The sequence below is a fragment of the Amblyomma americanum genome, chromosome 3, assembly GCF_052857255.1.
Source record: "Amblyomma americanum isolate KBUSLIRL-KWMA chromosome 3, ASM5285725v1, whole genome shotgun sequence".
In the NCBI taxonomy this organism is placed as follows: domain Eukaryota; kingdom Metazoa; phylum Arthropoda; class Arachnida; order Ixodida; family Ixodidae; genus Amblyomma; species Amblyomma americanum.
In genome coordinates, this window is record NC_135499.1 from 206973174 (window position 1) to 206991100 (window position 17927).

Sequence of the window (17927 nt, forward strand, 5' to 3'; positions counted from 1 at the left end):
TTGCTTCAGACACAACTCGGGACGCCACGATAAGCGGCTCAAAAGATAACGTATCCGGGACCAGACCTCAGCACTGGCCGATGGGCGGATGACTAACTGTGTAGCGTCGTAGAAGCTAGAGCCGCTGTAGCTGCAGAAGTTTCTTAACGTGTTCCGCTGGCCTTGAACGGCTGCTCGTTGTATATAGTAATTAGGCGTCCTCTCGGAAACAAGATGACTACCGATGTGACGCGGACGAAAGGCCTCCTTTGGGTTGCCGTGTGCTTTGCGATTGCCGCCTGCGCTACGTCCGACTCGCCAAACGCACAGGTGAGTGGAGTAGAGCACGTTTGCGCGCGGTTGAACACCGTAATCTCGGTATTAACCCCGAGTTGTGCATGGCATCTAAGGACGAAACTTCCTGTCATGTCGCTTTTAACGGCAACAAAACGACTTCTCCAATCCTTGCCAGAACATCGCACTGCTCCAGGTGAACATGGCGGCAGCACGTTCTTTTTTTTTTTGTTTCCTTCGTTGACGCGCAACAATTCCTGCTTGCTTATGATGAACGTAGGTGTGCTAGCGTGCAAACTAAGCGCTTGATACCAATATGAGCACGTTAAAATGAAGCAGCCCTCGCATATTGCGCTCGCCTGCTTGGTTTCCATTCGGACATCAATCTCGGCACTGATTAGGGATAACAGTTTTTTAGGTACACTTCCGGCTTGTACCGCATGTACTGCACTTCAGTGATGGTAATGGTCATGGTGCCGCATTTGGCCTGCCAAGAAAAAGCATAATCATCACTGCCATGAGGCAAGCGCACGATCGTCCCTAATAGATACGCATCGGAAAGCGTCAGCATGTGCATGATCATATGTCATATCCATTGCGGCGATAAGCTGTTTCGTCGCGATAAGGGGGCTGTGTCGCGTTCTTATTCCCACTTAGGATTCAACAGCACGAGTCAAGGCACGTGGGGGATTCTTTTGCTTTAAACGAAACAACAATAAAAGAAGACAGACAATGCGTTGTCACAAAGTTTCGCGAATGACAATGAAGAGCGACGGATTGACGAAGTCGGATACTAATTTGAGTCTCTCAAATGCCGATATCATGTATATTCAGGAGAAGTGGAACATCTCTGCTGCTCTCTTCGTCATTATAGAAGACAAAGATCGATGGCAGAATTAAGGTTTGATATAAGCGGAAATTTCGTGAAAGAGGAACTGTCATTGAAGCTCCGACTGCATGAGAATTAACTCTAGGGTGAGCTCCTGGAAAGTCAAATGAGCAGCGTTTTTGTACGCATTTTCTGAATCTGTGCCGAACATCAGGCGCCAATAGAACCTCGTGTGTTTGCTGCAGGCAAGCCGTATTCGCCGATGCGCTTTGCCTGCATTTTACGGCTCCGCTGTCGACAGTGCTTCTCGATTCTCTTTGTTCAGCTTATCTTCATTGTCAGCTTCGACATCTGGCACAGGGCCTACCTACCCTCTCAGCGTCTCTGCCAGGCCAAAAAGGGAAGTGCAAAAGTTAAAGCTGCCCTTGCGCGCTTCGCTTACCGCTTAGGCTTGACACTTTTTCTGGTATGAAAAGTTTTGTCATTTTTGTTACGCTGATTTCAAGCACCGAAATCTAAGCTAAACTTGAACGGACACCAGTGGGGCTCTGCGAACCGCGGGGCACCAGACAGACTTGTTAGAAGACGCCACGTGTCTAAATAGAAAGTTATATATGCTTATTGAGGCCGAGGCCATTTGAAATCTAGACGAAGGGAACGCGACGGTCTGCACCCGTGGACGCGTCGCATAGGGTAAAAAAAAAAAAAGCGAGTCTGAATGGTGCATACCCAAGGGAGCGAAATTATACTGCACAGATTGTTTGACTTAACATGTTCTGCAGTTTTCAAAAAATAGGCTTTTTGGGTTAGAAGAGCGCTTTTTTTCCGGCATAGCATTGTCAGCGGTGCAGCGCATAGAGCTTCCCTTGATTGCTCAGTACACTCTAAACATTAATTAGCCTACGCTGGAATAAAAAAAAAGTAAATTCTCCTCTAGCACACTACGTTTCAGGGGCAGGGTATTGTGCCCTATCTCCTGGGGTAGATTTCCATCACTATAATATGGAATACTCTGTTGGCAGTGGAAACAAATTCGCTCTTTAAAACATGCGAAGTTCTGTGCTTTGCGTTGGGAATATGCCTGTGTTGTCAAAAGTAAGCATAAATTTAGTAAGCGAAATCTACCTCGGGACTTGGGCAACATACCGCGCTCCTATAAGGGAGTGTGCTAGATGAACTTACTTCCGTTTTACTCCTATATACGCTAATTCGTGTTTAGAGTGTAATAGTTAAAACTAGTCAATATTAGCTGATAAAACTTAAGTTTGCAGTGAAGCTCCGCCAACTTTCATGTCCGCGCCTCACAGAATTCCCCCACGACAAAAATGTAGACCGCTATTAAAACTTTTCACGTCACCTAAACAAGAAGCTGATCACAAGAAAAAAAATTCCATACCTGGCTTGTTTAATAAAGTCAAACATTAAAAGGCTGATTTCGTTTACTGTTGTGACTCCGTGCGGACCGTAGCCTAGTGTTAACTGCTGTGTTTTTTTAAGTTGTATCCTACTATGGTAAGCAAATTTTTACTGTATTCTGATGAGCTACACCGCTGAAAATGCTATGCCGAAAAACGCGCTTTTATAACTCACAAAGCTCGTAAAAAGAAAAAAAATCATTTTAGGTAAAACACCCGGTGTAGCAGTCATTGCACGCACATCTTCCGGTGTATTCCGCCACTGTCTTATCAGTTTCGGAGCCCCAGAATATTTGTTCTTCCTCTCAAGCAACTAATCGCTTGGAAAACGTGCCATTTATGCTTCCTCGCGGATCCTTGTGGGCTTTCCATCAATACCCTTGAAGTGTCCATATGCGCGCACTGTTATCGGGACCCTTGAGAACCTAACGATGCGAAAAACCGATGCGAAAAGTGACCTTTCGGAACAAGGATAGCTGTAAATCCCTAAAGTTGCAGATGGCTACTTCACACAAAAGCTTATGGGGCTGTACAACGACTGCTGAGGCGACTGCTTGGCGGAGTCCCTAATGGGCCGCACGGTGTACAGTGTATCGGCCGCACTGCAGATATCTGTAGCACCGCGCTCACCGCTTTTGGGTATATGAGTCCTTGCTGTGCAACGTACTACTGGGGACAAAAGTTTCCGGGACGCGAGTTCCAGGAAAAACGTTTATTGCAGCTCCACTTCACCCGCCGCGGTGGCTCAGTGGTTAGGGCGCTCGACTACTGATCCGGAGTTCCCGGGTTCGAACCCGACCGCGGCGGCTGCGTTTTTATGGAGGAAAAACGCTAAGGCGCCCGTGTGCTGTGCGATGTCAGTGCACGTTAAAGATCCCCAGGTGGTAGAAATTATTCCGGAGCCCTCCACTACGGCACCTCTTCCTTTCTTCTTTCACTTCCTCCTTTATCCTTTCCCTTACGGCGTGGTTCAGGTGTCCAACGATATATGAGACAGATACTGCGCCATTTCCTTTCCCCAAAACCAATTATTATTATTATTAGCTCCACTCCGGTATACCCGGTCGCCTGATATTGTGAAGAAAGGAAGGAGCGTTTAGGCCTTTAATGCCTTCGTACAATATCGGGCGACTGGATAGCGAGGTGAAGCTACAATAAACGTTTTTCCTAGAACTCACGTCCCGCAAACTTTTGTCCTCAATAGTACATGTCCTTTTTAAAAATCTAGTCATTTTCAGCGGTGGTACAATATCCCTGCCTCTGAAAATCGCATGAACTTTTGCGCTGCCACAGAACATTATTTTTGTCTGGGGCAGCTTCAGCTCTTCGCTGGCTTAGGTCTGTCTTCTAAGTCAGAATTAAAGGACTGAAATGGCTGCAGGGGATAATCCTTCGGAAAGTAGCTGCTTTGCTGCAGCCACTAGTTTCTGAAAAGAACAAGGGACACACCAATGATTACAGGGTATGTTTACCTGCTAGTTAGCCTGGCACGCAAAGAAGGTGAGACGAAACTCGTGCACTGAAAACACTCGCGCACTCACAAACACAGCATTTTCGAAGGGCTTGGGTCAGACCCGTGTCCTTAAGGAAAATTAGCAAGGCTTTTATCTCCTCGTCACGCCGATGCTGCATCACGCCAGGGACCAGGTACGTACCGCCGTGAACAATATGAGAGGAAACGAGCTTTTCGCACAAAATTTCGAAATATCTGGTTATTTATCTACTAAATTAGAGAGTGGCTTTTGGGTATTATACGTCATGAAATAAACTAGTTTTAAAACAGAAAAAAAAACATGTTTGTAACACATAATTATGGACTAATCAATAACGATCAAGCAGAAACACAGCCCGGGAGGGGGGGGGGGGGGGGTGATGCGTGGAGAGAAAATATAAGAATTCAAAATTTTTGCGTCTTTCGGCACTGAGATGGTTATCTACCACTGAGAATATACCACAGCATCGAAAGATTACTGCCCGCGACGACATCAGAGCCGTAGGCTTTGCCCGAATTGAACCGGACTGACAGCGCAAGCTCTGAATTGACACATCTACTTGGCGATATTGTCCGAAACGGAGAGGGTGACCGGTTCGGAACAGTGTTTGCTTCCACTGAAAGCGTTTTGCCCCTTTTCCCAGCGGATTTTTCGACAGTGCAAGCAATGACTTGTCTTCAAGTTATGTTAGAATTTTGCTGTACAATTCACTCAAAACAAGCTGTACTGCAAGAAGATGCGAATGCAGTATGGTTCCGCTCGCTACCATGCCACCGGGCGAGCGAAAATGAACTCTGATGACTGATGCTACCGCGAGATCATTTGTGCAGCGAACTGTCAATTATCGCAGAATGACCTGAACTCTTATTTGTTGTGGTGTCACTTGTGGAAGATGACTCTTAATTTTTTTTTAATTGGTTTTTTGGGGAAAGGAAATGGCGCAGTATCTGTCTCATATATCTTTGGACACCTGAACCGCGCCGTAAGGGAAGGGATAAAGGAGGGAGTGAAAGAAGAGGAAGAAGAGGTGCCGTAGTGGAGGGCTCCGGAATAATTTCGACCACCTGGGGATCTTTAACATGCACTGACATCTTAATTTGTCCAACTGTAATCTAATGGTATATACGACCAAGCAACAGGCTACACTTTCAAATTACGTCATCGGCGTTACCTGCTTATCGACTGCAACGCAGTATGAATATTTGGGAGCTGTTTTCTCAGAAAGCTTGTCCTGAAATGATAATTCCCGTCGCCTGGGGTTTAAAACTAGTCGCGGGATGAGCTTGCTTAGACTAATTTCGAGCAGGCACCGGCTAATGTCAAATGTGCGCCCCATACTTGAGTACGCTTGCAGTGCGTGGGATCCTTCAACTGTAAGTCCAGCATTAAAACTTGGAATGCATACAGGAACGTGCTGCACGATTAGCGGCGGGTGATTATGACTTCAGCAAGAAACCTCGCGATATTTACAAAAAAAATTAGGTTGTCCCTTCGCGAAGTAAGATAAAATGCCAGCGCTTATAGCTGTTTTATAATGTCCTCAATTATAGAATATATGTTGTTAATGGATGTTGTTATGCGTGCTTACCACGACCATTATTTAGCTTAGCGGAGACGTGTACCGGTTTGTTGTTGTTGCCTGAAAGATGATGGCACATACCCACGGTGGGGAATTGGCCAGGGTTTGGTGCAGATCCAAACATGGAAGGTCTAATCCAAGTGAATCTCAACGGCTTATCAATTAAGAAGATTGTGAATGAAAAGGAAATCCTTAATTTGATTGAGCATGAGGAAATTGAATTGTAAATCAAGGAAACAAAGCGGTGCGAGTAGTATTACTAAACTTTGGGGATTGATAAGAAAGCAAATGATTTTGAGAGAGAAGAAAAGGTATCGAGAGGTTAACACAAAAATCTCCCGCTTGCAATGATATACTTGTGGAGTATCTGACACACCTCCAAATGGCAAGCCCTTTGACGGTTGCACCGAATGAGAGGAGGACGGGAAGAGTAAACGGCAGACCTAATTGAGCGAAAGGATTTACCAAAAACTGAATTCTCTGCCGTGCAAACCGCCGGCAGTAGAGGATGAAATGATCTATTGATTCAACGTCCCCGCATGACGCACACAGATTCGACGGCGTGAACCCCGAGCGGCATAAATATAGATTAGGGCGAGGAATCCTACAACGCAGCAGCGTCATAGAAACCTCACATTGTCTTGATGCGCAGTAACGTATATTCCATGGGAATTTCAAATGTTCGAAATCCGCTGTACCAAGGATGGGCTCATGGCTCAGGTAATGGTGAATTTGGAAACGTTCATAACGGGACGTGGTCAGAAGTGTGAGGTTTGGAACGCCCTGGGCAACAGGGCCATTGGTGGCAGATTTCGCTAAGAAATCGGCCATAGAGTTTGAAGAAATGCCACAGTGTCCTGGGATCCACTGAAAACGTACCTCTAGGACATGACGAGGCACAAAGTACAGTAGGGATCGGTACAGGAGAGTAGTTTGCGAGCTTTCTAGTGCAGCCAAGACTGAGCGGCAGTCCGTGAGAATGATGACTTGATAAATATTGCTGGGAACGTTTTGAAGGGCCAAACCAATAGCGAGAATTTCAGCAGTGAAAATTTGTGTATAATGAGGGATCCGGTTTACCGGACCCCTCCTACACACGCGTAGTGGCCCCGCCCCTGCCACTGCGCGTGCGCGGAAAGCATCCGGTAAACCGGTATACATCTCTGCTAGTACGCTTCCGCTAAGCTAATCTCTCTAATTTCCTCGAATACACTTGCATTGCAAACATTTTTTTGTTTACCAAGGACGATACATGAGTGAACAGGTTGCCAGAGAAAATTGTCTCTGGGCCTCCTTCAACTTTCAACCAAAATTGAGAAATTTTGCTTCCACATGATTTCAGTGCTCTTTGCTTTAAATTTTGTTGTGTTTTGTCCCGGTTAGTGTGCTATCTTATGACTGAAGGGTGTAAATATAGTTGGTAAACAACTGTATGCTTTTGATCTTCTTGTAGTCGATGCAAAGCAGACTCTGAGATGTAATCTGTGCTCTATAATCTTGGTTTTTTTCCTCTCCGTCTCTACCCCCTTTTTTTTTTCAATAATGCCCACAAGGGTGCTGTAGGTTCCCGGCTAAATAAAAAAAATATATTAAAGGGCCTCTGAAAGGGGCTCTCAATAAAGTTGCCGTGTGCTTAGGATGTTAACGGACGCCGCTTCACAAATATCCTGCAGCAAATTTTTTTTGTAATACATTTTGCGGAAGCTGAGTTATATACATTCAAACTTTGAATTTCCGCATCTTCGCGCCTTTCCCTCTCCTCTGTATACGGTGGCCCACTGTATAATTTAGCTGAGGACGGGACCAGGAAATGGAGAGTCTCTTCCAGGTCTTCTCTAAGGTCGGGGGAAATTTGCTAGCGCTGGGCGGAGCGAAGAGCCGCTTCATCATGAAAGGTGCAGATGCCGCGGTGCAGCCCTTCTTCGCCCCGGGGCTAGGAAGGCGGAGTCTCCGAGAGTTTTTTTATTTTCATTTATTTTATATAACACTGTATCTTACCGATACTCACCTACGCGGCAAAAACTTGGAGGATAATGAAAAGGGTTCAACATAAATTGAGGACCACGCAGCGGGCTGTGGAAAGGAATATGATAGACAGGAAGAGGTTAGAATGGGTCAAGGAACAAGTGCGAGTTAATGACTTCCTAGTCGAAATCAATATAAAGAAATTGGCGTGGGCAGGGCATGTAATGCGAAGGCAATATAACCGATGGTGCTTAAGAGTAACGGAATGGATTCCAAGAGAAGGCTAGCGTTGCATGGGGGACAGACAGTCGGGTGGGCGGACGAGATTAAGAAGTTTGCCGGAATATGATGGCTGCAGCTGGCACAGGACAGGGCTAATTGGAGAGATATGGGAGAGGCATTTGCCTTGCAGTGGGCGTAGTCAGGCTGATGATGATGAATATTGTTTTCGAACATCATCGTTGCCGCAGGCCAACGTCACGGATGCAGTCGCCAAGGGTCCCACTGACGATATCTCAAACGCCACCGAGTCTGACAACGGCACGGCCTGGTGCACTGGCCACAGGCCGGCCTTCTCCGTGGCCAGCGAGTCGTCGGAAGCCGTGAAGGTCACCCTGGAGGAGCCGCCGCGCGAGGGCCAGTGGACGTGCGCGTGCGCCATCAACGCCCTGGTGGCAACCCGCATGAAGGAGATCGCCTGTTCGAGGGGGAACCTCGTGCGGTCGTCGCCGTTCTGCCGCGGCGTCAGCGACGGCGCCACGGGCATCCGCATTGGGCGCCTCACAGCCGACACCAACTACACCGTGTGTGTGCGCTACCTCTGCTCGGGGGATAACAGCAGCGAGGTTACCTGCCACGCAGCCACGACAGGTGTGTGGACACTGGCTTGGTATATAGCTTAAAAGACAGCGACAACCCATGTAAAACTTTCTTTAGCCAGTCTATAGGCCGTCTATAAATTTCTGTCTATAAAGTCTGCACACTTGCTATAGACAAATCCTGTAGACTAGTCGGTAGGCAATACAAATCCTACAGACAGTGCATAGAACAATATATAGACTTACGGCCATACACTTACAGTGGACTTTTCTGTTTAGACATTCCATAGACTATGAGCAGGCGAAAGGAAATATCTGTAGGAAGGCAATAGAGTCTTTAAGAACTCTATGGACAGTCTATAGACCTTTTTGATAAGGGAACTGAGCAAAATTCAGCAAAAGCACCAAGTTAACCGCTATCCTCCTCAACACTAATCTTTGCTGTTTTTCCGCGATGTCATAAGACTCGTCAGTGAATTTCTTTCTTGGTTAACTAACCAAACAGATAATTCACTTGAACTAGCCTAAGACATAATGCATTTGAGTACTGTAGATGCAGCTTTTGTATTGTGTTAAAGTTTTAGACTGACTGAAAGATGCAGAAACTCGGCTGGCTTGCAGTCTATAGTTAATCACTTTTGAAAACATTTTTGGGACGCCTAATCGTGGACACCATATTATATACGACGTGCAGAGACCGCAGCGAAAAGCGAGCCGCAGTTCAGGGTGTTCGTCAATGCCGACGCCTCCCAGAGGTCGGCCAACGTGACGTGGACGACGACCAATCCCACCGTGGACCAGTTCAGCGTGACGCTCTGGAAGGTGCCCTTGCACCGCGCTGGACAGCACATTCCCGTCGGCACCTTCACACCGAACGCGAGCTGGTGCACCTTCACTTCGCTGGAACCATACACGTTGTACAAGGCCGAAGTGAGCGCCATCGCGTCCAGCCCGGTCATGGTCCTTAACGCCACCGTCTTCAGAACCCTGCCTGAAGGTGAGCGTTTTCTAACGGCACGTCTGAAGAAGGCGCAGAACGTTCTCAGTTTCTGCGCTGCTATGACGTCATCACCTTCAGTCTTCGCTTCCTCTTATGTACTCTCTCTCATCTCCCCTCTTTCCCCTTTCCAGTGTGTAGTAGCATGATCTTGGGACGGTAACAGCGCAGCACGAGACAAAAAGAACGGAGAAGGGAGCGTCGTGTCCCGCCTCTCCCCTCTCCCTTCCTTGTCTCGTGCTGTGCTGTTCCCGCCACAAGATCATGCACCAACCAGACCAACTTTTCACCTTGCTATAGTGTAGTAGCAGGCCGGAGATACGTTCCTCAGGCCGATCTGTCCTCTGCATCTTCTCGTGCAAGTGGAATTCGCTGCTTCATGATGGACACTTGAGTGGACACTGAAACGCGCTTTCAGATAGCTATCTTCAGTGACGGTTGTACGAAGTAGTGTCACTGCATCTCGATGTTAAAACTCGTATAATAATAATAATAATAATAATAATAATAATAATAATAATAATAATAATAATAATAATAATAATAATAATAATAATAATTGGTTTTTTGGGGAAAGGAAATGGCGCAGTATCTGTCTCATATATCGTTGGACACCTGAACCGCGCCGTAAGGGAATGGTAAAGGAGGGAGTGAAAGAAGAAAGGAAGAGGGAGGTGCCGTAGTGGAGGGCTCCGGAATAATTTCGACCACCTGGGGATCTTTAACGTGCACTGACATCGCACAGCACACGGGCGCCTTAGCGTTTTTCCTCCATAAAAACGCAGCCGCCGCGGTCGGGTTCGAACCCGGGAACTCCGGATCAGTAGTCGAGCGCCCTAACCACTGAGCCACCGCGGCGGGGCTCGTATCTTTGAAGAAATACTTTTCAACGTTTTTTTTTTCTCCCCAGCGAATAGCTGCGTTCGAGCGGCTGCTTTTCTCTTCGGGGTTATGCAACACAGTATGTTGTTAACGCTAGGTGCAGTTAAAGATTTTTGAACAAAAAAATTCCTCTGCGATTATGTTTTCTCCTTAATGCGCATGACAAGAGCAGTTGTTCGTGCTTCTGCGATCTGGGCTGTAGCTATTTGCGATGAACTGAAGAGACTCCACCAAAACCTGTGCGGAACTCCTCGCTCCGTTGACGTCACCGGTCACGTGATTGTGGCGTCTTTGTCACGTGATCACTTGACGTGTCGCGCCAACGGCACCGCTCATTCCACACGTTAGCAACTAACAGCCTTACTGTAAAACCGGTACCTTTATTTTGCAGAAAGGGGAACATTACTTGCATTGAATGCAGACGTAACCCTTTGTACCCGCCTGCCATCGTACTCCCAAATTATAGCAAGAAGCAAATGAAGTGCGCATGAATGATATAAAATAACAGGGTCGTTTTGGGCGTATGAGAAAAAAATGGTCGAAACTCACTTAGTAATGAAGCCAATAAACCACGCAGTTTTACGGCTGAGTATAAGGGTTCATTGAAGGTTCTCGTGAAAATGCAGCATAAGCTCGGAAACGTATTTAACTGTGTGATTCAAAAACGACTTTAAATAGATAACAGCATGGTTAAATTTGTCTTATTTGCATTAAGTGCTGTTGACTGGCGTGAAGCCATATAGACCTCATAGACAAAAGATAAAGTCGCAAATTCGCACCTGTAAAAGGAGATGCTAAATGATAAGTAAAAAAAATGTTATAAGAAAAATGCACTTTTTCGGGAGTATCACGAACGTGCGTAGGGACGTGTGACATGAACATACATGCGAGCAAGTTCGCGTACCTCTCCTGCGGCGCCCTCCCGAAAAACAAGCAGAATGTTAGGAACTTGTCTCGTCCTGCCATCTACAGTCTAGTTCCTCACCAAGTCATAAACTGGTTCGCCCATGTTCTGCACACCGCTTTTCCAGAGCCCTCGGCCCCGGAAAACTTCCACCTGGTGAGCGCGTCGAGTACTGCGATGACGCTGCAGTGGTCCGCGCCGCGGCAGCCTCGTGGTCCCTTGTCTGGCTACGCGGTCTTCTACGGTCCCGCATGGGAGCACCAGAAGCGCAGCTCGATGGAGACGCTCAACACGTCGGTGACAGTGACCCACTTGACGCCAAACACGGAGTTCGAGGTGTACGTCAAGGCATTCAACAAACTGCCCAACGGCACGGCGGTGGCCAGCAGTCCGACCCGCATCGAGGTCAAGACTGACATCGGATGTAAGTTCGGACTGGGCCAGACTTGCTGGCATCGTGAGTGCTTAGGCGCTGAAATGGCGCTTTCTAAGTGTGCGCGCTCTGTCCTGTGAGACAAACGTCCTGGTAGCGTGAGGAAAGAGTCTTACGTAACTAGTTCGACACTAATCGCCATGAGCTGTTTGATACCGCAAAGCATTTGCCGAAAAGACAGAAATTACGAAGCGGAAGTGGCAGTAGAGCCAGATTGCCGTGCATGGTGTCTCTGTTGCTTCGTATCCCCGTAAAGCCAGCTGGGCTGGATCCCCCCCCCCCCTTCTTTTTTTTCATGCTGACTCTAAAGCGCTACCGGCCAACTCTCCCACCGTGGATAAACTAGCCTTCTTTCACGCGTCGATGATCGAGAAAATCGTTGAAGAATTTCGGTCTCTTTGCGCATAAGTTCACGTTTCTTGGCAGTCCTATATTTGAGCAAGTAAGAGACTGCCGCTCGAGTCATTGGATACGTGCGACCAGTGATGATATGGTTTATTTCGGAGCACTGCATTAAGATCGCAGCGCCTCGTTATACAGGTCAAGACGCGACCATACTTCAGTATCCTCGTGGCTGCTACACAAACCCGGCTTCAATGTTTTTGATGCTGGCAGGTTGTGACCGGCTGTCCTGAATTTAGTGTACCGTCCTTTCTGGTGTGCGCAGCCCCTTCAAAGATTCAGAACCTGCGCGTGGTTAGCCGCTCCAAGAACTCGGTGGTTGTGAGCTGGAGCGCGCCGCAAAAGGCCAACGGCCCGCTTGACGGTTACGTGGTCCACTGGTGCAACCACAGCCGGGCATCGAGCGACATCGCCTCGCTGGCGGCCGCCACCAACCACTCCGAGTGTCACACACTGAAGCCAGCCAAGGAGACGCGCGCCAACGTCAGTCCGCTCAGCCCGGAATCAACGTACGTGGTGGCCGTGAGCGCCTTCAACCTCCAGGCCGACCGCCACAACAGGTTCGAGAGCAGCCCCGAGACCATCGTCGTGGAGACGCTTCCGGAAGGTACGCGCGCTTGCCGCGCCCCGTTTAAGTCGTTCACTCATGGGACGCCTAGAGAGAGAGAGAGAGAGAGAGAGAGAGAGAGAGAGAGAGAGAAAAAAACATTTATTGAAATCTCAATGAGATAAGCGGTGTCCCGTCGTCTTCATCGTTGACGTCTGGCCTCTTCGCAAGGTCGGGCCCCTATTCCGGGGCTCCGCTGAGTCTTGCTGCTTCGCATGCGTGCTGTACAAGTGCCCTTTGGGCTGTGAGCTCGCTGCTGGTGAGCAGACCCTCCCATTGCTCCGCACTCGGGGTTTTGAGTTTGTGGAATGCGTTTGCACTCCCATGTTATGTTGTATAGCGTGGGGGTTGCCCCGCACCACGGGCATGTGTCCCTGAATTGTGCAAAGTACATTTTGTGTAGAATGTATAGGTTGAAGGATGTTCCTGTTTGCAGTCTCCGCCAGTTCACTGCTTCTTGTTGTGTTAATGAGCTGTGTGGCGGAGGGTACTTGAGCCTCTGTCCGCTGTAGCAATATAGCCGCTCCGCATATACTGGGTCCACTATGGTAGGGTTCTCTAGGGTCTCCAACGCCTAAGTGCAACCGCTATCCATGCACGTGCAAAATCAACTAATCGATGCGAATGCAAATTAAATTCTGCAACCGCCTTATCGGCGAATCCCTCTAGATTGTCGACCTCTTCTCGTTCTTCAGTCCCCAATACTCCGCGTCGATTGGGCCAACCCGCGGGATAATCTGAACTAGCTCGCTCCTTGGTGTACTTACTGCCAATCTGCACCTTCTTAACTGCCGCGGCGGGTGTAGTATGAATGCGTAGCAACTCGTCAACGTTACACCTTCCAGTCCACGTGCCAGGCATCATACTTCCAGTTTCCGTTACTCTGATAGAGCCCCGAAACCAGAAAGCACGGACAAACCCTTGAGCTTACTGGCCCCAGCCATTGACATCGGACTAACTACGTTATTTACCCGCCTAATGGACGTACTTTATTTCTCGAAACTTTGCTGAAATTTTGCGGTTTTTCGCTACACGGGGCAATATGTTAGAAAGAATTGATATTTTTAAAACAAAAATACTCGGATTCCCGAATGCGCTACTAAATGCCGTAACTCACGTCAAAACGTATAGTATACTTTATTCCATTCCACTTTGCACGCACCGTTGTGTCTCCTTCCTAATTTTAAAGCCGAGTGATAGTAGAACCTTCTAAGGGGAGACGCGGGTCTTGAAATGATCAAAAAATGTGAAATTTCGATTTTGCAAAAATAAAATATTTGGGATCAATACACTCTAAAGTACCTGCCTAAAGAGTTTCAAGACCTAAATTCGACCTCCAACTAACAAAATATCTATATATTTCGTGCCTGCGAAGCCCGGAAATGGCGGTTGCGGAGCGAAATGCGGCAGGACTTCGTGCCCGTCGCTTCTCACGACTGCGCCCCCGATGTTCAGTATCTTGATTTTGTTTGAAAGCTGGACCCCTTCCCCACTACCTGGTACTGCTCACTACTGTGAAACACTTTTGGAACGCCCGTATTCCGCGGTTTATTTTAGGCCTCTACAAAGACCACCGAATGGCTGGCGCGCGCACTTCAAATGCGATTTTCTCAGCTTCGTGTTTTTTGCCGACATTAGTAGCCTTACGGAAGTTTTGTTTTTGTTCTTTTTTATCGTGAAATTTCAATTATTTTTCTTCCATTGAATTCAGAAAGAACTAAACTGTGTAGATATGCTGCTTATGTTTGAATGAATCAAACATTTCATATTTTGGGAACCATAATGTCACTAAACTATACTTCATAATTATTGTGCTTGGACAAAATTTATATGATGATGTACTTCAACAGCAATATAATTAGCATAGCTCCAGATGGCAGGCCTTTGGCTACAGTCCCATTTCAATCGAAACCAAAAAAATGTAGAAAAGAAACAGACGAACGCAGCGCTGAGTTCGTCTGTTTCCTTGTCTTTTGTGTCTGTCTGTGTTCGCGCTGTTCGATACAGGATGCTTAACCAACCATCCCGCCAAAGTGTTCTACTGCATTGTTGCATTTGCCAGCGTAGTTTGTGAAAACCAATAAGCAGTCTTATGCAGTAAATTCTTAGGAACAGCTCTGTCTTTCGTTGCCGTATATGTTCACCTATGCATTTATGTACAGCTACGTACGTTCACCTATACATATATGTTCACCTTCCATGCCCGCCACGGAAACTCACCGAAACACCGAGGTTGTGTGTTTCTTTCTTTCCGCTGAAAGATCTGCGCAATCACATCACTTTGCCAGCGACAGCTAACCCTTATCACGGTATGCAACTGAGTTTCGCTCTACCTCCTCGCAGCGCCGCCGGCCCTACGCGCCCTGGACGTGCGCATTGTAAGTCCGGACACGGTGGAAGTGAACTGGGAGGCCCCTGCCGCGGGCGTCGAGGGCTATGTGCTGGCCTGGTGCCAGAACCACCGCTGCTCCGAGAATATCACCCCCTACACGCGGTACATCATCCACGACCTGCACGCCGACAGCGACTACAACGTGAGCGTGGTGCCCTTCCGCACCGATAGCCAGAGGAACAGGATCACTGGGCCGCTCACCACCAAGCTGGTCACCGTCACCGACGACATCGGTATGTATCGACTGCTAGGGCAAGATCATTGTGTCCTGGCTCGAATAACGTGAAGCCCTTTATGGCGCTCGGCTGCTCACCCGAAAGACGCGGGTTCGATCCCGGCCGAGGCAGTCGCATTTAGATGGAGGCGAAATGCTGGAGGCCCACGTACTTTGCGATGCCAGTGCACGTTAAGGAACCCCTGGTGGTCGAAATTTCCGGAGCCCATCACTACGGCTTCCCTCACAGCCTGAATCGCTTTGGGACGTTAACTCCCATGAACCACAAAGCAAACCTTGCTAGCGGCGACTTAAAAATATTTTCGAAGAAAGGATGCCTAATTTGGCCAGCTAACCCGGCTGATCCGATTAGCGTACGCTCATGCTCATTATAAAGTCACCTAATTCCTTACACGAAAAAAGAAGATAAGTTTGGAAGAGACCCCGGCTGGGTGCACTCAACGCTTCCAGGTGGTGCTGCGCACTGCGGTCATGGCGGCAATTACTAGCCGGTAGAGCACGCGACCCTCAATTGCCCACATCGTGTATAGTGGAGCTAACTTAATGGGCAATAAAAGCCCGTAAATGCCAACTATGGAAGAGCTCTAGTTCGGGCTAGTTAGTTCATGATTCACGAGGAAAACGATGCAAAATACGCGGACAAAAGAGTAACAAACAAGTCAAGTTTACTTCAGTTATAATAAACTGCATATCTCCAACCAAAAATCTTAGCTTTAACCCAACACTTCGAAGCCGACTCGGCTCCTTCATCAGGGGTGACTGAGGGCAGTAGCTAGCGTCTTTTAAGTATGGAGGGGGAGGGGGGGGGGTGAAAAGAACGACAGCTGTGTCGCGAAAGGCGCGGGGGAGGGGGGTTTAGGACTGTTAGTCACGCTGGCGCACTGCAGGGAGGTGCTGAATGGCGACTTTTTTTCGTTGAGTTGAAGAGCGAAGTCCCTGGCCATATACTGGGGGCAGGTTTCATTTTGTTCGGTTGATATTGTTCGGGGTGGTTTGGATTTTTCCGATCGTAAAGCAAAGCAAAGGAACGCTGGTGTATCACTCCAATGCGCTGCAGGTTTTCGAAGTGTCTCGTTTTCGCTGTTGATGAATTCTACCTTAGTTTATGTCGATCATAACACAGTGTACTAATATTACGAACAAAGGAAATCCTGCAGTGATTGTCGGGCTGATTTCAGAGGTAGTAAGAGTAGGGAAGGAGGAAAACTGCGACGCTGTCTCCGTAGTAATCTTCACCGAAAGCTCGCGCGCAAATGAGGAAGTGGGTCGGGTAATTGGTGCTCTTGAAAACGCGTCGTATGTGTGACTCACATAACAGAGGGGGTGGGCATAAAGCCGTTTCCTCGGAGCAAACAAGTGACAGGAGTTTTTGGTTGCCCGGTTAATTGGACAGTATGGGAGGGGCCTTTGCCTGCAGTGGGCGTAGTCAAGCTGATGATGATTATGACGAATAAAACAGTCGCGCAAAAACTGTAAAAAAAAAATTCCCCAGTATACACGCGTCAGCGCCTCATAGTGCTACTTGAAGTCATATATGACCACGTACTATATAGCACGAAGCACATTTTCAACCAATACCCTCGCACCCATGTGTTCTGCGTTCATACAAGCTGCCCACGGCTCCGCGTCTTTGCTATAAAAAGAAAAAAAGCTTAGCAAGACTTCCCCGAAGCTGGAAGCAGAGAATAAAGTGTTCTCTCTCTCTCTGCAGATTCAGACCTGGCCAACGGCTATCTCGTGGGGACCATCGTGTGCTCGGTGATCATCGCCGTGCTGGTGCTGGGCATCTTCGTCTTCTGCCGCAAGAAGAAAGGAAGGCAAGTGCAACCGCACCGCGGAAGCTGCGCTTGAGGCATCGCCAGCCTCAATGCTGCTGCACAGAACATCGCATTTTGTCGTTCCGTGCCAGAAAACTGACATATACATATTGCAAAGCCCGTTATGTTTCTAGGGCTGTGCACGTATGCTGCGCGGAATATTAGAAAGCTGCGCAGTCGGGGTTTGAACAATCAGGACTGATCATGACCGTAGCCTTGTTTCACACAGCCGTGCGACGCTGTTTTACGAGCGCAGTTTCAAACCTGGATAAATTGCAGGTTAGCTGCAGCAGCTCGTACGATATAGCATCTTCCTTGAGAAGATTTATTGTCTGGGTCACCTCATTATTTGCGGTTTGCATATATATGGCTCCGCACGCCTGCTATTCTCGATGGCGCATATTTAGCAGCGAAAAAATCGTTGAAGAATGAGGCTCAGAAAGAACTCGGGTAATGCACATGGTTCACCGCCGGATCATGTGGCGAACTAACCACTCGTCTAACACGCATCGTTCGGAGAATCGGTTTGATATTTTTTTACAAAAAGGCGCCAAAAGGAAACTGCAGACAAAGAACTCACGACACACACATGCTGATTCGTGTGCCTCATATTTTCTCTGTCAGCATTTTTTTTTGGCGCCTTTCCGTTAAACATAAAACACACTCGGTCATCGTGTACACTATAATTGCACACGTATTCGCGCATTGGAGGAGCAACGCTCGAAGCGAGCACCGTAGGTGTGAGCTGATAGAAGTATTTGGTGGATGCAGGGGACCCCAGCTTTACAAGAGGATGAGCTCCTTGGACAACGACGATGACGACATCGGTAAGTGAGCGCTGATGCACTTTGCATTGCTTCTCATGCTAATTGCAGCGCGCACTTCT

General features: G+C 47.9%; 1 protein-coding gene across 1 annotated transcript in view; it reads left to right on the plus strand.

Moving 5' to 3' along the window:
• LOC144125936 (neogenin-like) overlaps positions 1-17927 on the plus strand; it is a 19267-nt gene continuing 1340 nt past the window's right edge. Inside the window, exons 1-8 of the mRNA XM_077659764.1 lie at positions 1-309; positions 8025-8424; positions 9067-9369; positions 11283-11579; positions 12256-12597; positions 14941-15222; positions 16936-17041; positions 17813-17868. Coding sequence (XP_077515890.1) covers positions 214-309; positions 8025-8424; positions 9067-9369; positions 11283-11579; positions 12256-12597; positions 14941-15222; positions 16936-17041; positions 17813-17868 — 1882 coding nt within the window. The 5' untranslated portion in view covers positions 1-213. The remainder of the gene's footprint in view (positions 310-8024; positions 8425-9066; positions 9370-11282; positions 11580-12255; positions 12598-14940; positions 15223-16935; positions 17042-17812; positions 17869-17927) is intronic.